Source organism: Solenopsis invicta, chromosome 11 (assembly GCF_016802725.1).
Source record: "Solenopsis invicta isolate M01_SB chromosome 11, UNIL_Sinv_3.0, whole genome shotgun sequence".
NCBI lineage: Eukaryota > Metazoa > Arthropoda > Insecta > Hymenoptera > Formicidae > Solenopsis > Solenopsis invicta.
The window spans coordinates 14,186,063-14,209,945 of NC_052674.1; the positions used below are offsets into that span (position 1 = coordinate 14,186,063).

The window sequence follows — 23,883 nt, forward strand, 5'->3', positions numbered from 1 at the left end:
TGGTTGATGAAGTATTAAATAAAATTTGATGTTTTTTCTCCAGCGTCTTGCATTGACATTGCTATACGCCGTTTACGGTGTATTAGGAGGTCGACGTTACATCGCTATTCCCGTCGATGGTATTGACGGAATCGATGTCATCGAAGTGAATCCAATCGCATCTTCATTATCAAGGGTGTCGAGACAAACGGAGGCATACGTACCAGTCGCTATATCCAACGTCGCTCATCAGGACAATTCCGAAGTACAACGCTCTGAGCGATCAGCCACGCGTGTTCTGGATTACGTTGATTTTGGAGGACATACCGGTTCCAACGGAGCTTTCAGCTGGTACGCCGACTATCCGGCTCATCGTTTGTAATTTTTCGAGACGATAATTTATCGAAGAGAGCGCAGAATATTATGAAACATTTTAATGTAGTAATTAGAAGTTATATATAATTTGTATGTATAGCGATAAAGGCTGCATTAGTATTCTTGATTTTCCGGAAAAATAAAATAAAAAAATTAGGGTTTTTCGGTTTTTTTTTCGAAAAATTTGGAAAAAAGTTATGATACTGAAGTACAAATGTTTGTGTTCTTAATTTCCTGACAAAAAAATTCCAGAAAAAACGCTATAAAAATACAGAAAAAATTTCGAAACTTTAAAACTATTGACATAGAAGACAATAAAAGTAACATTTAAAAAAAACTCCAAAAATGTCAACAAGAAAAAATCGAACGAAAAACCGTTTTTTCCCAAAGTTTCTGAGAATTTTTCCAAAAATTTTTAAAAAGACTAAGCTACATGAATGAAATTAACAATCAGAAGTCTGTAAGATAAAAGATAAAAGTTTAATAATGCAAATTATTTATAAAACAAACAAGTGTTAGAAGTTTTAATTTAAGCAAGATATTTTAATATCAAAGAATTCAAAATTTCTGAGAAAGGAAGTCGACAAGGAAAACGACGTAGCTTATCTTATGATCAAATTTTCTTTATTTTTCTGATATTTGTTACGGTACAATAAATAGTGATGGAGACTGATATCTCATCTCGTTTTTGCATTAATATTCAGCTAAGTATTCACGGATCTAAAAATCCAGCGATAGAACATCAACCTGTCCTCATCGCCGTTCGAATGAACCGAAAATGTCGGATTTATCAGTAAGATATAGGTACAGCCTCAGGATATGATTACATATGTATTTATACAGCCAAGTGTAGTGCCCACACTTTATATACGCGTGTCTCTTTAAAATGTACAGATAGATATACATATACATAAAATACATATACATACACTAAAAACATTTGCTCATCGAAAGCTCGTAAGCAACGCACAAGATATTAAGTTGATAACAAATTTGATAGTATTTATGATTGCATTTACTGACCATTTTCATCTTTCTATTCTTTTTAATTTCAATTAAAAATATGCACATCGAAAACAAATGTTATATTGTAATCTTATTTTATATGGATTTAATTGCACATTTATTCATTTGAGAAATGGCATCAATAATACTAATATTATGCAAAAAAAACAATCTGTTAGATAAAGTTATATAAAAAAACTTATTTTCCATCTTGATATAAAGAGAAAAATTCATGAAAATTGAATGAGACGCGAAAATTTTCTAAATATATATACATATATATCAATAAAAATTAATTGATCGCAGTAGCCAAAAATAATTTTATTCTCTCTCTTTCAACCCAACATTATAATATCGCGGCAAGCGAATATTATCGTTGTTGAGATTACTCGCGTGAAGTACGAGCACATGTGCGTGGTACGCTGCAATAGTAAAACACCAGTGTTTACTGCACGTTAGCCTCTTCGTTATTTATAGAAACTATCAATTAATTTTGATTATTTCTGCTGGAAATTAATTGTGTGACGGCTAAATCTGTTTTTGTTTATATTTTTCAATTATACAAAATTATAATTTTAATTTCATCATTTCTAAATTATTTCTTACGTTGCTAGAAATTTTCGGAACATCCACTGATACAATGATGTATTTAAGTTTCTCAAAGATATCTGGTATCTCTGAGCTTTATTTTTTCACCATTTCTTAAAAAATTAAATAAGACGTTGATAGCGGAATTCACAGTGCTGCATTAAGACATGGGCTAAGTGGACTACAGACTTATGTAAATAATGGCAAATTTTAAAAGGAATTTTTTCAGTTAAGCGATGAAAAATATTGAAAATATTAAAAAAAAATATTATACCCAATAAATTAAATTTAATATAAATAAAGAATTTATTAAAACAAGATTTCGAAAGAAACAATTTTTTAATTATGAACCTTGTAAAGTTTTAGACATTTGATAAAATGTTAATGTTATAAAATATGTAAACAATTGATGATTTTAGTAACTTTTGATTTAATATAAGTCTCGAAACAAATTTTTATGTGACATAATTTATAAAAAAGTGTCCGAAGTTCAGTTCACGAGTAAAACTGATTAATGTGGCACTGTGCAATTCATCACTTTTTGCAACTAGTGGTGATAATTCACTCATTAAAGATATCACACAAACGGAGTTGATCGGTATATTGTTGGATATACCAATGTATGCATATATGCACAGGTATTTCTCTACTTACGACTACCTTGACTTATGAATTTTCAGACTTATAATCGACCAAATGCTATTGACTAAAAATTAACTAATAGATTATAACAAAGTTGATTAAACAAACATTCGTTAACCAAATCCAAATTAATTTTATAATACTAAATATTATATTAAAAAGTTATATTTTCAAGAAAAAATAGTATTGTTTTTTAATTATTCATTGAAGTTAATCTATGTTTAACTAAAAATTAATTTTATAATAGAAAACATATTAAGAATTATAATCTTTAAAAGAAATTTTGTTTTGCCACTTCCTAAATACAAGTCTACATTTTTTATAATAAAATAATTATTTTTGCATAGATAATATTTTATTTATCTATATAAATAAAAATGTAAATGTTTGCTCAAAATCTTAAATCTCTAAAAGTTCTTTAACGAATGCTTTGAAATTTTGACACAACGTTGCATTCGAATACACGCGTGTTTTTATATAAAAATTGTATACCGCGCTTTCTCTTTTCTTACTTTTCCATCTAATCAGACTGAGCTACATGAACGCGTGGCGGGACATAGCTAATATAAAATATAAATGCTATTCGATTTATGATCAATTAAACCTCGTAACTCTGTTGTAAGTAGAGGGATACTTGTATATACATTTAATATGCATACATCAGTATGTAGCTCATATAATGCTCGCTGTTGCGTATGAAGAATCACCCAATGTTATGGGTGCAATTTTATAACAAATTTTAATATATATGTCGGTGAATCTGTTATTATATTGATGTCCGTAAGTCTTTTCTTTTCAATTTTGACAATTTTAATATGTAGTTGGACGATAATATTCCGTATGGGAATATAAAAATGATAGAATCGTCATAGATTAGTCATCCCGTTGATCTCGTTAATCAGAGACTGGTTTGCTTTCAAAGATGACAGTTCACAAGTACGACTTACACGTCATCGAATTCTTACATGGTGTATTGGGAAAGTAAAATACGAGGAGTGACCATAGCGGTCGATGGTTCGGGTCAAGTGGTACACCAAGCGAGCACCACTTTCTTGAACGGGACAAAGATCGCTCGATCCGGCTCGCTGTTAATGACATTTATTTTTTATTAAAATAAATGAAATTTATTAAAAATAAAAAATCAAGATTCATTAGATGCAAAGCAATATAATCAAGAAAGTGATCGAAGACGAATCAATTATTGGAAGAAAGAAAAATTTTTATGTGAAAAATTAAACGGTAATTTTAAATAATAAATGTTGCTATTTTGATTAGAATTATTATTTAATTTTAAACTTTAATATATGTTGACATTGAAATACTAAAAAACATTAATTACAGTTGAAATTAGTAAATGTTCCTAATATATTCATATAAAGAATTTTCTTATTCTTCCATTCTACTCTCTAAATCGGAATTATTCACTAAAAGACAATAAACAGCCTGATCAGAAATATATTTATAATTATATCAATCAGTGATATATGCACTGCTTTTCAGTGATAATGAAGTGATTCCGATTGATGAGAGTATTCTCTCCTTTTAAGCGGAATCACTGAAAGACGAATAATTACTGATTCGAATAATCACAGTTATAAGTATAGCACTGTAAATCAGTAAGATTTCACTGATTCAAATTTAGAGAGTCATTTGCTTGTCCACGAAATTTATTAAATTCTAATTTAATTAATTGTATATCAAACACTTCAAATTTTACGGTGATATAATGTCCGAAAATATTAGAGAGAGAAGGGACATTACAGTAATTTAATTTCGAAAATTAAAAAAAGAGAAAATAATTAATTTGACTTAAAAAATTTTTTTATATTCAATAATTCAGTCTTTTTTTCTTCTTATTTTGTAATATAATTCAAATAAAAAAGTATAATATTCAATTTTTATTAATATCATAAATTTGCAAAATATTCTACATTTTAGACATAGTTTTATAAACTTACCAATCGAAAAATCTTCTACCATGAAAAGTACCGTCGGACGAACCATTGACATATGGTAGTTCCACTCCCACATGTGCGTCTTCTCGGCCTGGAACAGGACCTACGTATCTCACGCGACCTTGGAGAACTCTACCCTCCGGCGATATGACCTTCACGAGATGATCCAGTTTGAGATCTCTTGGTATCTAGAGGATACCAGAAAAATTCGTGTAATTATAAATTTAAAATATTGAGAATTGAATAATTAAGGAAACGGCATCACACAAATCAATGAGGCATAACTTTACGAATTTATTGTAAAAAAACGAAAAGAGATAGAGAAGATAATTTCTTTGGCTTAAAGAATAACTTTGTAAAATAATTTGATGTTAGTAAGCATTATGCAATGTCCATTATGAGATTGTAAAAAACAATCTTATACTCGTAGTGCAAATGGCTCAAGACTAGTTCACAACCTCTATTACTACATGATATAACTTTATATTACTTTACCGAATTCATACACATGTTACGGCACACTTTAAATTGAATTACATAATTTGGAAGTCACATTCAAGGTTTTCAAGCTAGACTAAAAAATTAATATCTAATATATTTCTCAAAATTACGTAGAAAATATACACCTCTAATAATCGTTGTCTGCAAAACTGAAATTCAGCTTTTATGAAAACATAGTGAACATTAAAATCAATAACCATACTACAATGTCTAAATAGAGTATAATTTTAACGAAGTAATTTTAACAGTTGCTCTTATAATTCAATGCAAATTATACGAAATATGGTATAATTTCTCTCTTCACCGCACACGTATTTCGATAACCTCTATCCTTCCTCTAATTAATTTAAATAACATTTCTGAAGTACTTTAAATCATTCGATCAATGTGAATAAAAAAAAAAAAAAAAAAAAATGAAAATATTAGACTAATCTTAAACTATAACGAAAATAACTAAAACAATTTTATTTTATTTTGATCTATATTGTTATTGCTCACGCGCCGCAGACGCGCCATCAAAAAGAGTTTCATTGTAATATAGAGTTTCCAATGTCAATAACAGTACACATTAAAATAAAATAAAATTGTTATAATTTAAGATTGGCCGACTACTTTTTACTCATACTGATTGGATAATTATTTTGTGAGAAAAATAATAAAAAAAATAGTCATTTTTCAAGTTTTAAACATTTTTTTATCTGAAAATCTATAAATTTAAAAAAAGTTCAAGAAACAAAAATGTTCATTTTGATCCAATTAAACTTATATAATTTTTTCGGAATTTTTTGTCAATGTTTAGGTTTATTAAACAAAAAATTGTTTATAATTATTAAACAACCATATAAAAAAATAAAGTTTATATAGATATTTTTTCGTAGACTAATATAAGGAATCGAATTAAATCATTTTTTCAGCCACTAAAACGTTGATTACTGCATTTTCTAAGCGACTTTTTGGAAGTAAATCGCTCATCTATCTGCTTCCTTATCTTCTTATCTATTTTAACTTCGATTACAACAAAATGTCATCCATTTAATGGGTTTCAAGGGGTGAAACTTTCCATAATAAAAATATTACTTATTTTATTTTTATGACTTATTTTATAAACACACTACATGCTTATTTACTCTTTACTTTCGCATTTTTACATATGTTCTTATCATGTTTATAAAAAAGTAATTGCTTGACGTGATTTTGTAGCTCAAAAACTATATAAAAAAAAATACCAATTTTACTTTTCCGTTGAGGGCAAAAATTGACCACTTTTCCTCCTTTATTATATTCAGAGGCTTACGATCAATAATATTTTCAGATTTTCAGTAACTTTTTGGTATAAAAATATTTCAGAAAGATTTCAGATATTTTCAGTAATTTTTCAGCAATATTTCTGCAAGGTTTCAAGTACAAGAATTGCATTTTGCTATCCTATAGAGATCTCTGAAACGTTACAGAGATCTTTGGAAACCTTCATTTTTTGCGGTGAAATATTTCTGAGACATCTCTGAAAGATTTCAGTGCAATATGGGAAAAACGTCATTTATTCAATAAGCTAGGAAGTTTTTCTTCATGCGATTTATTCACCGAACCTAGCCCCATAGAAGTACACTTGTTTCGATCACTTCAATATCTTTCACTGATACGTAAGTTTTTTAAAACATTAGAAGTGGTGTGAAAAAATATCAACGACTTTATTGCATTAAAACCGTTATCTTTTTCGAGAAGAAATTTGTCAGTTGCCATCATAAAAGTCATTGGAATAAAGTTATCGAGCACTTAATTTTGATACATATCTTGTTCATATTTTCTGTGGTAGGGGTGCTAACTTGATAGAGATGTTATCGAAAGTAATGACAAATATTTCGATGATTGAAAGGTATGTGATTTTCTTATAAATAAACGGTAAATTTACATAAAAATGATACCGAATTAACCTTTATACTTAATATATGTTCCTTAAAGCATAAAAATAAATTACGAATGTAAATACCTTTGGCAAATATGGCTTCGCATCTTGAGGGGGATGCCAATCGCGAATTAAGTCCGGCTCTGAATGTCTTCGTGCCCTTCTTCGTCTTGCTGTCTGTTTGCTCCAATAATCTGTACTAGCGCTCGATATCGTTAACATAGAATCGATGCTTCGCCGCAAATAGTCCTCGGCTTCGTCAATCAACGATTCGGTAGAGTCTCCACTATTCTCACCGCCAACCGAATCTGAACGTAAGTTAGGTAGACTACCGCGCGTCATTGGACACTCTGAAAGTTACGATCATTTTTTTTACTTTTGAATTTGTTATCTGAATCAATATACAGTAGAATCTCCTTAATTTTGGCTGATGGGGCGATAAAAGAGGAATGCCAAAGTTATAGAATACTCTCACCACAGTACGAGTCCACCAACACCGTGTACTTGCGCGAGCAAAGGTGATTGGTAAACTCGTGCTGTGGTGAGGGTATTCTGTTAAGAAAGGGGTATGATATTAGTGAAAGTACGTGTAAAGGAATGCAAAGATTAGAGGGGACAAATTTAAGGAGACTCTACTATACAAAAAAAAAGAAAATTGAATAAACTACAGGGTGATTCTTAATGGTTTTAGCCACTTTTTACCATAGGAGCATGATTTACCGACGGATATGTACTTCTAACATATTTTTATATTAAAAATTACAAATGTGTGCTCCTATGGTAAAAAGTGAGTACAATCATTAAAAATCATCACCTTGTATATGCGGTTTTTTCAATGAATATATTTATTTTATGTTCGAAATGATTGTACCCATCAAACACAACGTTACATATAACGTAAATGTTAGTTGTAATTTCCCACTCAACAATGTAACTGTTATATAACGAGTGTGTTATATAACAGTTACATTGTTGAATACGAAATTACAATTAACATTTACGTTACATGTAACGTGGTGTTTACTGGGTACTGTTAACTTTCATACATTTTCAAATACAATAAATAAATGATTGTTTTGCAAAATCAATAAATTAACATAAATAAACTTTTCAAAAAAAGACGCCAGTGTGTGTGTGTGTGTGTGTGTGTGTGTGTGTGTGCGCGCGCGCGCGCGCGCACGCGTGTGTGAGTGTGTGTCTACCCCTTAAATCTTTATCTTTTTCTACAAAACCCAAGTATTCTATCTTTATACTCTCATTGAAAAAATTTCCTGTTCTAACCCATGTGATACCCTTTTTAATTTCTATAAACCCAAATGGTACTATCTCTGTATTATCATTGAAAAATCTTCTTCTTCCAAGTGGTATTTGCTTAAAAATAAATATTTTAAATTTAATCCAACCTAAATGTATTTTTCCAAAAAATGTATGAAATCTTTAAATTGCGTTAATTATAAAAAAAATATATTGCTTTTTGAAATAACTGCTGTATTTACTTAAAAATAAATATCTTAAATTTAATCCAGCCTAAATATATTTTTTCAAAAAAATGTATGAAATCTTTATTTTTTTTTATCTTTATTTACGTGCATTCGGTCTAATTAGCTTTGTTTTGTTACCATATTTATGTGCACTTTGTCAATCATGTGTTATAACACTTCAAAAATTTGATGCATAGCACTCGTAAAAGTATAATATTGATTCTAGTTAATGCAAAATAAATATTTTTAACTGCACGTATTTATTATAGGCTCATTCAACGCATTTTTGCACGAAACGAACGAATTCGGCAGAAAAAGTTTCATTTGTCCCGCAAACCGACCCATACAGCACAGAAGGCTGCAGAAATATTGTTGCAACGTTGTAACAATATTGTTGCAAGTTTTGTGCTGTATGGGGAGATATTGTTGGCTACTATTCAAGTTAGGAAACCTGTCATATTGGGGTATTCACAGGTGTGGCCATGATGCATCACATGGGCATATGGATTGATTGCTAACGCAATCTTGCGACAAAAATTGTAACAGTAACACCAAAGAAATACATACATACATATATATATATATATATACATACATACATATATATATATATATATATATATATAGATACAGGGTGTCCGGGAAGAAGGAAACCTACGGCTTTGAGAACATAGAGGTGAAAAGGGACAAAAAAGTTCTATACCATTTTGCGATATTCGAGTTATAAAATAAAATATCTAAGCCAATGTGCGGTGACGCCGCGCCATCGCGCCTATTTCATAGATAACAGCGCGCAGCGAAAAAAGTGACGCGTCGTTGTCTGAATTGGCACGGTTCAACGGTCTGAATTCGCCGTACCACGTGTATGTATATACATATACTGCAAAAATCAAACCCGTTATTTTATAGCTAAAGCTTCTTCTTACACATTTGATAAATAACACAACCGAGGCGGTTTGCTCGCTGCGCTTGACTTGACGCCGAGACGCGACCGCGCCTCTTGATAAATGCTTTTCTTCTTATTGCAAGTGTTTTTTATATACATAGTACTTGTTATATGAGTATTTACTTCATTAATAAAAAATAGTTATTCATTGTGAAAACTAAACATATATAAATGGAATAAAATAAAATTATTGTTTAACTACTTTTGTTTATTTCATATAAATTCACTAATTTATTATATTATGCATTTGTTTTAATAATTTTATAAATAATTATATTAACTTATAAATAAAAAAAATTGTAGAAAATTATTTAAACATTTTTATTATGCGAGGTATATATTACTACAATTCATTTATCAGTATCTAAATCATTCATTATTAAAAACGGAAAAAAATTAGAGCGTGTATATTTTTTTATAAAAAGGAATACTCTGTGAATTACAAATTTTCTATTTATAAATTCTCAAGTAATTATTCATATTTTTTTAAACACAATATTGCTGATTTTTTTCTTAAAGTTCAAACTTTCTACTTTCTAAAATATTTATTTACAAATTTTTTTAACGTAATATATAAAAAATAAAAATTTCTAAACAAAAAGGTCTTTCGAATTTCTGTTTACTTTTGCTTATAATTATTTTATTAACAAAAACACATGAATTTGCATTTTATTAATATGTTTCTTAATGTCTAACATTTCAATTAAAAAAAATTTGTTACAATATGTTCACTTTTATGAAAGTTACAAGTTATCAACATAAGTAATCAAAGTTGCTATATTGAATATGCTACATATATCGAGTGTTGTTTCCGTGATAAAAAATTATAAATAAGTATTTAACGATTAAAGAAAATACGAAAAAGTATTTCGGACATTATTTCGAAAGTTTTATGGTCTGAAGAGGAATAAATAATAGTAAAATTAATTTTTTCCAAAAATTGATTTTATTATTATTTGTCTCTGTTCAGGCCCTACAATTTTTGTCTAAAACATTTATAAAATCCCGTGATTGCCAAATATTTCATTGCCAAAAATAAAATAGTACACATTATATCTACATTTATACCTACATGTTAGATAGCATACCTTGAAATGTCACCTTGGATCGTGTCCTCTTTGGTATGTTTTTTAAAGTTTTGGAAGAGGTTGAGGGAGGATGCACGTGTGTTGGTGAAGACGGCATCGAGGACCACGTCGGACGTGGTGTGGAAGTTGCAACCGGGACTTTCCATGTGTCAAAAGACGCTGCCGTCGCTCTCCAGGAATGTCTCCGTGGAGGACCGCCGACACCTTCGAGACCGGGCGACGGTATTGATGTCAAAGAGCCGCGATATCGCGAAGAATATAAATCAGTTGACAGCCGACAGTCGCAAGGACTCGGCAGACCCGTTGAGGGATTGCAACGGGGCCAATATCCTGCAGGAGAGCCCAGAGATTCGCGTCTGTGAACTTCTGGTGTACGAAGACCGCAGCCGCGCGAACTAAGACATGTCTGAAGAAAAAAACCATTGATACTGAGTTTCACAGGTTCTTTAGAAAATCTGGTGGTTTTTTTATGCAGCTGTTAATTTAATGATTCAAAAGTTTTGCACAAAGATTTCACTCTTATTAATCCTGTTTTACTATCACTAAACTTTATATTAAATTATTCCCAAAGAATAAACTGTAAGGTATTGAGAAAATATTTATCATGTATTTTACACAATCTATACAGTTAGAAAATTTGTATTAAACATATATATTGCATGTTTCAAATGGCCTTAAATTTTAGTATTAATGTAACACAAAATAAATATGTGAAAAAATAATGCAAATATTACGTAAAAAATTAAAACAAAAAGTTTCGAAGCATTCTTGGATTGGTTAATTTGTAAAATTCTTTATTTAGATTATTCAATCAAATGCTTCGAAGCATTTGTAGTATTAAGTAAACCACAACTTTGAACACAATTTAAAAACAAATAGTAGCATATTTCTTAAGTAAAATTAACATTTATAATACGTTGACACACATTTTATTCATATATTTCAAAGAATTTACGTTTTAATATTATTTTTCTGTTTATTTACTCATAAATTGTTTTTTTTTAATATTAACAAATAATAAAATCAATTTAACACAAAATAACACACATTACATTAAATTAAAATTTGGATATTGTAAAAAATATAATACAAAAATATTAACAAAAACCGATTTTTATATAAAATGTTTTTTACAAAATGTTTTTTAATATGTAATATAAAGAATAACATACATGATCTGTTAACATTATTAGTAATAATATAAATTTATTTGCTCTAAAATTAAAACAAGTTAACGTAATTTGCCAATGCCTGCCTACGTAGTTATTGGTACGAATACAATAAGATTATTATATGAGATTTTCCGTGTTTAACAATAAATAATATAACTTGAATATTTTCACATAGCAAATCGATGGTAACATGCCAAGTTATTACAATATTATGGTATCAAGATGTTTTGATCTTTATGTGGATCCTCCTCAATGAGGTAACTTAACTTTGGACTAATACAATTATCGGACGTAAATAAGTAACTTAGGAGGAGAGCTCATAGCCATAAAATTTGCACCTGTTTGTCGTGTCACTGAGGAGGATCCACATCATAGATCGAAAAACATCTAAACACTATAATACATTCTATAATATATTCTCACTATAATATATTCAAGTTATATTAGTTATTGTTAAACACGAAAAATATAATTATCTTATTGTAAGCTCATATAATTATCTTATTGTATTTGCACCAATAACTGCGTAAGCTCGCATTGACAAATTACTTTGAATTATCAGTAATACTTTTTGTTTCTAATTTTTTCAGTGGCTTTATGTTTTAACTTCACCTGCGCATGTGGTTCATGGCACAAGTGATCCGCGCTCCTTGATAATTCTGGTACCATACTTGTGAAGCTGATATCGCTCAACATCACTCTTCTAGCTTCTCGAGTTTTATCCGACAGTCTTAGTCGGCCAGGTACTCCCGTTGGTAGCGCGAACTTGCTCGGTAGCGTAGTAAAAGTATGCGCGACTTTGTGCGCGAGATAGCTCTCTGATCGCCATTGTGCCGGAAGCGCGGAGATATCAGTCTGAGCACCAGATTCTCTTCGGGCACCACTACTACGGTCCATCACTGGCCGCAATGGAGCAGAGCTCTTTCTCCGATTGCTAGCCAGAGCTTCTCGATGAATGATAGGTCTAAAATGATAATAATACATAATGACAAAATTGTAATAAAAAATAATAAAACGAATCTATAAAATTATAAATTGCTAATGAAAATCGATTAATTGATCATTCAATCATTCAAGCAAAAAATCGACTTTAAGCTAAAGAATATAATCAATGTATCATAATGCAATTTAATTTCTTAGATACAATATTTGTTAAAAGAATATTCTCGCTTTTGGGTTTAAAAAAATCGATTAAAAAAAAAATTTTTTTAATAATTTGAAATTTGAATCTTAGAGGATGAAGTGGGATAGGGAGGGAGGGAGGGAGGGAGGAAGAGAGGAAGGAAGGAAGGGAGGGAGGGAGAGAGGGAGGGAGGGGGGTAAGGAGAAAGGAAGAGAAAAGGAAGGGAAGAAGAGAAAGAGGGAAAAAATAAATAAGTACAAATTAAAGATTAAAAGATTTGTATAACGTATAAATTGCTTGCAAAATTTTTTATGCGTTTTTCTCGAAACATTTTTTTTTAATTGTTGCCACGATATAAATTATTTGTACCCTATTCATTGCAAGAAAACTCTTCGATTACGCATATAAGTAACATAGTGAAAGCATAGCACGCTACATAGTACTATGTACGTAAATACGACTCATTCGGGCTCAAACTTAGAAAATTGGTGAAATAATCTCTACATTTCAATATGATATTAAATCGAAATCGTAATATATTTAAATTACATATTTGTCTCAAAAATATTGAACTAAACCTTTCGACAGTATTATTTTGTAAATCAATAATCACAATGATATGTTCTGATGCCACTTAAACTCGCTGGCACTTACGAGTTTGCATAAGCCTGTGCGAGCAGTGAACACGAGAGTTTTTCAACTTTTCTATGCGGAACTTGCGTAAAACGGACAAGTTTTCGTCCGATCTGAAAAGTTTTCTCTTAGTAAATAAGATATAGTTTTAATCCGATTAACGTAACATTTTTTAAAAAACATTTACGTTTTTCTCTTTCCGATCTACCTATAATCAAATAAAAATTTCAACTTCTTGATTTTCTAATAAGAAAAAAATCCCAATAAACAACAAAAAAAGTGATTTTTTTCGAAACTTATTTCTGTAAAAATTAATTTTTTATCTTAGTTGTAAGAACTATTTTTGTATTGATAAAGAATTTTTTGCTTCAAATAATCTTGAATTTGATTATGACAATGAGTCAGGATTTTTTGACGCTCATACAGATTTATAAATAATTGCCAAAAAATGTTTTTTCTAATTTTTGAAAAAATTTGCATATTTAAATATTAAACTAAATGTATTAAGTTTCAAGAGTTTATCGTTTATATATTTTGTCCAAAAAAAGTTCTGAAAAAAATCAAAATGATATAACAAAAAGCAAGAATATCGTGTAACATGACGTCTTATTTATCATTCGTCGCAACCCTTTTGGAAAATCGTTTCTCAAAGCAAACAAATTATCTGATATTGTAAACCTGTAAGCTGTCGGCGGTGCAGCCAGAGTATTTCTTCTCGTAACATGTCGCAAAGATGATCCCGCTGTACTTTCAGCATCTTCTAATACGCCGCACTTGCTAATATCAGTCTCAACCAGGACGGAGCACTGAGACCACATCTTGTTAAGCCTTGTACTGGAGCTCTCATCGAACCTGTCAACGCTCTCCTCACGATCGATACTAGAACTCTGCGAGGAAACAGCCTCCTCGACAGAACTGGTTTTTTCACCGTTGCAAACCAACGATTCACCTTCCGCTGACTTTGTGTACTTGAGTAAAATAGGCTGACCACCGGTGCTTGTGTGTTGCCAGGTCTCTGTCTCAGTGATAGACACTAAGTCCTCTTGCAGGCCGAGATCACGGCATGTTTCGTCTGTCGTGAATATTAATTCAATGTCGTCCAATTCTTCTGACTCGTTCTCCGAATGTTCGTTCGGTCTCGGCGAATCACCCGATTGACTCTGCCGAGGCACTTGAGATTGGTCAGCGTGATCGCTGAATACGGAATTATCGCCCTCAGAAATAGATTTTAAACTCAAGTCTTCAGGATCCTTCTCAGGAATGTCTAAATGATCCATATTTGTTGCATCGCCTAGAACAACATAAAAAGAGCACGTTTAAAAATATTTTAATAAAATATATTTTTATTTTTTTAAGAAATTTAACAAAAGAAAATCTCCAACTCAAAAATTCAAAAAATTATAAAACTTCGGCAACACATAAAGAGAGATATCTTAATATCTAATAAACTATTTTTTTTACTGCCCGAATTCACTCTTAAATTAAAATCAATTCCTGAAAATTGATCCATTTTTCATTTTTGTTTTATCATTAGACAATTAAATCTTGTTAAGTTTTCTAATTAATAAATCTTATTAAAAGAAATAAATTTTTTCGGTCGAAATTTTGTTCTATCTTCTTTTATAATGAATAAAACAAAAATGAAAAATGAACCAATTTTCTAGATTTTTCACCAGGGTTGATTTTATCCCTTCAAGATAAATTCGGCCAGTAAAAAAAAAGTTTATTATATCTATATCAGAATATACTTTATGTATTACTAATATTTCATAATTTTTAAAATCTCTGAGTTGAAGATCTTTCTTTGTAAATCATGTTTATTATCATTTTTAATATCTCATTTTTAAGAGAACTTTCGCAAATCGAAAAATAAAATATTCTTCAAACTTTTATAAAACTTTTATGTAAAAAAATAAATAATGTTTCTTTGTTTTAAAAATATGTATCTTCATTAAAAACAGATGCAAAATTAGAACATAAAAATAAATAAATAATAGCGTTTTAAATAAATACGAGTACCTGCATGATAATCACGATTCAACCTCGATAAATTATCTGAAATTAAAAAGCAATTTTTTTTTTCTTTACACTTGTTATTTTCAAATCACGGGGAAAATTTTTTTTAATTTTATTTTTCACATAATTGCACACATTTGAATTTTGAAAATTACGTTTTGTTCAAAAATTTTGTTATTTTGTTATTTAAAAAAATAAAAAATCAGCGCGATGTTGAATGTTAATGAAAATATTACTTTAAAATTTCAACTCAAATAAACTATATTTAAGTTATCATAATTATCACTTTAAAAAATAGTTAAAAAAAATTGTTCAAAATTTAATAACACTTTTTAATGTATTATAATTTTGCATGTCTTATTTTTTAAAATAAATGTACATATTTTTAAAATAAAAACATATTATACATCTATTTCTTTAAACAAAAGTTTTATATAATATTAAAAAATACTCTATTTTTCTATATTATATACTTTATTCTATAACTCTTGTAAGAAAGTTTTTTAATCACACGTTATTACAAGTGTCATTATTGTCACAATCATCAATCTCACTTTCTTTTCTTATATTATAATTATATTTGTAAATCATTAAATGACTAAAAAATTATCCTACCTGACATTTCTACTTGAGACGCTTCCTCGTTTTTCACTTTCGTTGTCAAAGTCGAGAATTTGTGGTTCTCATTTTGGGAAACATTCAGCATCGTGGACGCTGCTTCGGAAATTTTGGTATTAACTGTGTCTTCTGTGGTAACTGTGGTAACTTTGGAAGATTTTAATGAATCTTGGAGGTTGTCGAATCGGCTGGCAGACGGATCAGAATTATTATTGTTGCTACTATTACCGTTGTTACGTTCAGAAGGTGACTCGTTAAACGTGTTCTGAACATCAGTCGCGATCTTTTTGGATACATCCATAGTGATTTTCTCAGGATCTGTCGATTGGCTAAAAAGATGGAAAAATTTGATAAATCTAATTCAATTGAATCTTTACTATCAAAGGATCAATTTCCTACGTTAGTAATTAAATTAATTTGTACTTACTCCACGTGGGCTTCTACAACGAGTCGAACGTGTTTTGATTGAAGTGGAGGGCTAGTCGTCGCATCGCACGAGAATTCGCAGCTCCTACTCAGAATTCTTCGCCTGAGCACGTGATTCTCGAGGGCTAAACGGCCTATTGCATCAGTGTAACTCTCGTTGGAAAAATTCCCGACGGTCTCCTGCAATCGGCGGAGCTCCTCGCGTGACGAGTCCAAAGCCGAGCGCAGTGACACGACTGTCTGTATCACAAAAACAAACTTTATTTCGGCGAGAGGTATGGAGTAATAAAAACGATTATAAAATTTCAATCTTATATGCTTTAGTGATTTTGGTGAATACATAATTTACAGCACATACACTTTCTTAATTTAGAGACAAATTACCGCTCAAAAATTTCAGCAGTTTGAAATTTTCTCGCATCTCATGAAAAGTTAATTATCTTGATAAAAAAATCATAAAGAAATTTTTAATTTTAAAAAGGAAAGGTAGAGTTTTAAATCTGTCTTTCAGTTTTGTTTCTGCAATGCTTAGTTCTTAAATTATATAAAATGGAAAATTTATATTTTATCAATACTTTTCTTATTTTAAAGTGCTGTAGCTTGATAAAACATCATTGAGCCGCGATTATAAAAATTAAACTAATTTACATCCAAAGGCTTGAGATTTTTTGAGAATGCCCCAATCTAGTTCCTCCCCGTCTCCTTTCAATAAACAGTAAATAATTAAATGACATTTTTAATGTCTATTAAACTACTAAAATATATTTACTTAAAGGACAATTAATTAAAAAATAAAACATATTTTTTTTTTATATAAAGCGTCTCTCACGCTTCGGCATCCTTAGAGTTCAGCCCCAAAAGCTCATAGGTAAACGCGCTACTGATCGGACAAAAATTAACAAAAAATTATTTTAAAGACTTTTTAAGTTTTAAATGGTTTTTTAAATATTTAGCAAAAAAATTGATGCAATGATTACTTCAAATCATCGAAAGAATTATGGCAAAAGAAAAAAACCAATTTTGATAGTGTAACTGTCGTGTAACTTGCACAAAATTTCCCAAAAATTTGTAGATCTTTTTTTATACTTAACTTTTCGTGAAATTCAAGAAAATCTCAAGCTGAAGCGTTTAAGCAATAGTGTGTACTGCGCTTGGAAATAAGTGACAAGATTTAAAATGCGCAATATAAAACAATTACGACTTTAAAGTCTAAAAAATGACCAAAATGTTTTAACAAAAATTAAATAATTTTAATAATAATTAACAGTTTTTAAATATAAATTACAATAAATTATAGCAGACACTTTTGATCTCTACTATAGTTTATTTTAATTAGTTTATATTATCAATTAAAAAATTACCAATAATCTCTGTCAAAAAAGAATTAATCCTTTTTAACTCTATATTCATATATAAAATAATAAAACTTATTATTAGCATTAAAAAATCAAAGGACTAATTTAACCCTTTAGCGGCCAGTGTTGCAATTTGCAACGTTCACTTTCCACGCGCAGGTACAAAACATATCAATAAATTTAGATTTATTGGAAAAAATTTTCTTTTAGAATTTATCCCCAAAATTTTGGTAGTTATGGAATAACGTGATACTTGAAAAAGTTTACTAAATTTCATGAAAATCACAGTCTGTGCGCATTACTCTCACTTTTTGCAATCTATCTTTATTCTCTCTCTCTTTCTCTCCTCTATGCTTAAATATATATGTATTTATTTTCAAGTGCAAAATTTTTTTGAAGATTTCAACGCGAACAAACCTGAAATTCGATTACTATGTCCCATAACTATCATGATTTTTAAAGTAAATTCTAAAAGAAAATTCTTTCTGTATAGTTCAATAACACTTAAAAATTGAAAATGAAAGTGTGTGTAGTATTAATTACTAAAATAAAGTGCTTTTTACCACCATAAAAAATTAACGTTGAAAAAATATTTGAAAAATATAAAATATCGATAGATTTTTTGCTTACAAGACATATTTTGGAGTAAAATTAGTCAAAAAAATGTTTAATAATAATAAGACAATGCGGCTTCTAAGGAATTAAATATTTAGATAAGAAAATGAAACAAAAAAAAATATTGTACTTGATGTAAGGCTCTTATGACGTCTAATCCAGGTATTCCTGGTGATGGCAAGGTGCTCCTGAAGAGCTTCTGAAGAGATGGTTGGCCAGTTTCGGCTTCCATGCCTCCACCACCCCGGCTAATGTTTTTAAGTAGATTCTACTTCCGCCACGGATCATGCCGAATTTGCTGTTGCTCTTTGTGCTGTTTTTTTGTTTTTCTCCAGCGAAATTGCTTTCACTCGATTCAGTTAAATCTCTTCACGTTTCTTGGGGAGAAAATTTCGATTCTTCTGCAAAGTGTTACATTAAATTTTCAAATGACTGATCGTTGTTAATATTAAGTAATATTGACTAAGTGTTCTTTAGGTTATTTTATTCTTTCAATATTTTTTTAAAGTAATATCGATGGTATACTTACAAAATCAGTAACTCACTCACTCACTCACTCACTCACTCTCTCTCTCTCTCTCTCTCTCTCTCTCTGAGAAAAACAAAAAACTGTTTTTAAATAACATTATAATACATTAAATTACATTTTTAATCGCCGCTGGAACACTTCACGATCACTTTATAAAATCATTAAAAAATCTAAAAAAACAGTCTACTAAATACAACCATACCAAAAATTCAATTTAGAAAATTTAAAACTTACGTTTGCAAGTAGATCATCGATATTTTGTCTATTTCTCTCTATTTATTATTTATTTAATTTTACATTAAGTTTCTACCATTTTTTCCCAAGTATTTAGTTTAAATATCAATACATTACCTAGTAGTATTAAAGCAAATATTTTATTTTGATCAATGTAAAAAACTTCATTACATCCTTTATACCCTACATCTCTTATGTAATATAAATACTAGTGTGTAACAGGGTAACTATTTTCTGTTTATAATATGAATGTTTACAAATATTGCATATAATATAAAATCAACTTATAAAAGTTTCACAATCCTGAAAAAATATTTGAAAGAACATATTTGTGACGTAATATATTTTCATGTATAGGTATTTTTCTCGGTATTTTTTTAAAAAGAGGCAACAATGTAATGTATGATTTTAATATTAGATCCTCTATGTGTATGTTGTGAAATGCAACAATAAAAATAAAATTGCAAAACCAGATATTAAACAAAACGAAATTAAAACAATAATTTAGATAAGACTGTGATGTAACACAATTAAAATCAAGAAAACGCTGATGTAGCAAAATCTTAGTGCTCAAATATTTCTTATGTGTTTTTACATAAAAGAGAGTTGTCAATACTGGCATATAACTCTTAAAGAGGTACTTAAGTCTTTATTTCTCAAAAACTAAACTTGAACTATATTAATATTGATAAAAATATAATCTGTTTAAATAATTAAAAAGATAAAAAACCGTAGTTTATAATCTTTTTACATTCAATTTTCTTCTATAAAATTTGCTAAAAACAAATTCTTGAACAGCAAAAATAAAATTTGCACAATTTTCTCTTATAAATGGCATAGTTTGAACAAGTGAATATATTATTGACAATATTAGATAATTTTACATATTTGTAGCTTCTTAAAACTATTCGTTTATATTTTCTCCCTTCATATTTTTTCAATAGTGCAGTTGGAACATAAAAAGTCTCTGTGAAGTTAGCACCTTATTTTTCTGAACCGCAAGTTTTTATGCAAGTTCTATTTGCACCCTCAATAGTTCTAGAGTTTCTGATAGTTTATAACAATAGTTCTGCCGAAATAATATTAAAAATGATAATTTGAAAATATGAGGAGCCAACTAGGCGTAGCATCTCAAGTTTCAAAAAAATTGATTTTGACTATAGAATTCTATAGTTCTCAAAGCGTTCTAAAGTTTTCAATAAATATAAACAATAGTTTTGGTCATTAAATATTTTAAAAAAATTATTTAATTTTTTAGTCCGCACCTCAAATGTCGAAAAAATTGTTTTTGACTATGAAACTCTATAGTTTTCGAAGAGTTCTGAAGTTCTCAATAGATTACATTAATAGTTCCGACCTACATATATATTTAAACAATTTTTAAACCAGCACGCTGGCACCGCACTACAAGAGTAAAATACCATCTTGTTGCGAGTTCTGGACGAGTTCTTGGCATTTTGCGACAGTTCTGCAATAGTTTTAAAGCTTTCTGTAGGTTTCGTCAAAAGTTCTAACCTTTAATTATTTTTTTATAATTTTTAAGTTTGCACGCCAGCATCGCGCTACAAAAGTAAAGTACCATCTTGTTGCGAGTTCTGGACGAGTTCTTGCCACTTTTCGATAGTTCCAAAATAGTTCTAAAGCTTTCTATAGGTTTCATCAAGAGTTTACGAACTTAAAAATTAATAAAAAATGGTTAGAGACGAAAACTCTTGACGAAATCTATAGGAAGTTTTAGAATTATTGCGGAACTATCGAAAAATGCCAAGAACTCGTTCAGAACTTGCAACAAGATGATACTTTACTCGTGTAGCGCGATGCTAGCGTGCAAACTTAAAAATTATAAAAAAATAGTTAAAGTTTAGAACTCTTGATAAAATATCTATAGAAAGCTTTAGAACTATTGCAGAACTGTCGCAAAATGCCAAGAACTCGTCCAAAACTCTTAACAAGATGGTACTTAATTCTCGTAGTGCGGTGCCAGCGTGCTGGTTTAAAAATTGTTTTAATATATATATATATATATATATATATAGGTCGGCACGTACTGTATTAAAAATTGCTTTAATATATATATATATATATATATATATAGGTCGGAACTATTAATGTAATCTATTGAGAACTTTAGAACTCTTCAAGAACTATAGAGTCCCATAGTCAAAAATAATTTTTTCGACACTTGAGGTGCGGACAAAATAATTAAATAATTTTTTAAAAATATTTAATTATTTTAATTACCAGAATTATTGTTTATACTTATTGAGAACTCTAGAACTCTTCGAGAACTATAGAATTCCATAGTCAAAATCAATTGCTTTGAAACTTGAGATGCTACGCCAAGTTGGCACCTCATATTTTCAAATTATCATTTTTAATGTTATTTCGGCAGAACTATTGTTATAAACCATCAGGAACTCTAGAACTATTGAGGGTGCAAATAGAACTTGCATAAAAACTTGCGGTGCAGAAAAATGAGATGCTAACTTCACAGAGACACTCCTTAGGGTCTATTCTACTATAAAATATCACAATTAATTTGATCTGTAATTCATTTTTCAATTTTTGGAAATTCTTGACCATTTGAATGCAATTTTAACTTCTTACAAGTTAGCATCATTAAAAATTTTATTTTCTGTTGTAAGTTACATATATAACAAACAAATGACAGTAGCTATAATAAAAATGTATAAATGAGCCTTATTTAATATGTACATTAATTATAAAAAACTATATTTATTCCAAAAAATCAATGTACATATAATATACATTTGTATTTTTTTTATAGTTTAATAATATTATATGTTGTAATAAACCATAATATATACTATATAAAACTGTGCAGCAGTTTTTTTTTATAACACTAGCTTATTTATTCACTTTGTCATAAATTTGTGTTACACTAAATAAATGTATTGTTGTTGGTTTTAATTCCTCAGGTCATCTTTATTTCCTATGACATATTTTTCAAGCATATATTCTAAACATAAAGCTGATTTTTAAGTAGTAAATTTAAAAATGGGTCTCACTTAGCTCAATCTTAGCTCTATCTTATATATTAATAAAATTGAAAAAAATGTATAAAAAAGATTTAATTCTAATTTTTTAATTTTATAAACTTTGTTGTTGAATACATAAAAATATATTTTATTACTTATTTTTTTATCAATCTATTTTATAGTTAATTTTTTCCTTATGTCTAAATTCTGCCGTTACTGCTCACTGTACCAGTTTTGGGGCCCAATTTCTTGGATATTCTTTTTAAGTTATGTTAAAAATATAAATTATTATAAAATAAAAACAATATTATAAAAACTATACTATCTGAGAAAAGAGACTTTCCAGTTTATATTAATGTTGTTCAATAAAATTGTATTTTTAGCATTTGTTTAAGAAATATTACCCAAATAGTGGTATGCCAGTATTAGTAACTTTCTTCTAATCTTGAATAAATTTTTCAATTCATAAAACAAAACTAAATAATTATTTCACAAAAAAATTTGCAAACAGAATAATCTAAACTAAAAATTTTACAATCTTAATAAAAATAAAAAAAATGTTTAAAAAAAGATATTTATCACATAATATCTTTTTGTAAAAATAGCGACAATATAATACATGATTTTAACATTAACATTCTTGTATGTGTGTGTATATATTGTGAAATGTACACATAACAGCAAAAATAAAACTAAAAAGCAAAAGATTCAACAAAAAATTATTTATTAATCATTTTCACAGTCCACAGAACTTCAAAACTAAATAATTGTTTCAAAGATCAATATGACATCCTTCAGAAAAGCAATAAAAAGTTGTAGCTACAATAAGCTAACGCAAGAAAGTAAAATCAATGTCACGTTAAAAAGGAGCAAAAAATTATAGCTATGACAGGTTGATACAAGTAAAATCAATGAGCTGATAAAATTAACTAGTCTATGGAAAATATTATACTGGAGATATAAAATTTAGTGTTTATACAAAATTCACAATATATATATTTAGTATTTACCGATATATTATTCTTTTGTCAGCAAGTGCTTCTCACACGATTTACGTCGCATTTTGTAGCCGGAAATGCATGTAATTTTTTGAATGATCACTCACTACACAAATGAAATCACAACACAAACAACTCATCCACGGAGGCTCACCTTTGTTTCAAAAAGATTCGGCGACGAGCGAGTCCGCATCCTTGGAAACATCGGTGATCGGAGGGAGCGATTTTCCGACGACGGAAAATTAATCAAAGACTAATCCTCGCACATCGGGCGTGTTGTCAGCGAGTCCAGCGGAAAATCGCCGGAAAATCCCTAGAAAATCCGAGGTCGTGACTCGCGGAGCAACCGTCTGTCTACCGTCAGCGAGCAGTGCGAGGCACGTTTTTCAGGAAGCGCACGGTAATGACAAGCTCGATTTCGCCGCTGCGGGACAATCTTCCGTCATTTCTCTCAGAGAAACACACAACGAGTCGTGAAAGCGCTGTGGAAAACATTGGAGATACTCTAGTCGTCGAATCAAATTGAGTCATCGGAACTGCCATCAAGTCAAATCAGGACACTGTCGCGGAAAACTGTTGACGGCGTCAATGATGACGGCATCGATGACAGCTATGACAGCGCAGATAACTCACGACAACTACGGAGACAACGATGGCAACAACGACGATGATGGCAAGAACGACGATCGATCTAACCGTTCG

General features: G+C 29.6%; 2 protein-coding genes across 7 annotated transcripts in view; one reads left to right on the forward strand and one right to left on the reverse strand.

The window, feature by feature from the left end:
• The window catches only part of LOC105203366 (tudor and KH domain-containing protein homolog), a 95,148-nt gene extending 93,730 nt beyond the window's left edge, over positions 1-1,418 (forward strand). For all 4 annotated transcript variants that reach the window (XM_039455273.1, XM_011172154.3, XM_026141207.2 and 1 more), the window contains exon 10: positions 44-1,418. In XM_039455273.1, coding sequence (XP_039311207.1) covers positions 44-361 — 318 coding nt within the window. In that variant the 3' untranslated portion in view covers positions 362-1,418. The remainder of the gene's footprint in view (positions 1-43) is intronic.
• On the reverse strand, positions 957-23,571 carry LOC105203367. Of its 3 annotated transcripts, none has more exons than XM_011172156.3 (11): positions 23,336-23,571; positions 18,552-18,822; positions 16,453-16,691; positions 16,023-16,354; positions 15,411-15,446; positions 14,070-14,682; positions 12,248-12,599; positions 10,464-10,869; positions 7,033-7,298; positions 4,548-4,732; positions 957-3,674 (listed from the first exon to the last, which is right to left on the reverse strand). In XM_011172156.3, the coding sequence occupies exons 2-11, from the start codon at positions 18,651-18,653 to the stop codon at positions 3,611-3,613; spliced, it is 2,595 nt and encodes an 864-aa protein (XP_011170458.2). In that variant the 5' UTR covers positions 18,654-18,822; positions 23,336-23,571; the 3' UTR covers positions 957-3,610. The 3 variants fall into 3 exon arrangements, with proteins under 3 accessions (XP_011170458.2, XP_011170459.2, XP_025996991.2); XM_011172157.3 differs by having other exon boundaries at positions 23,194-23,414; XM_026141206.2 differs by lacking the exon at positions 15,411-15,446 and having other exon boundaries at positions 23,194-23,414.
• Between the last annotated feature and the right edge of the window lie 312 nt (positions 23,572-23,883).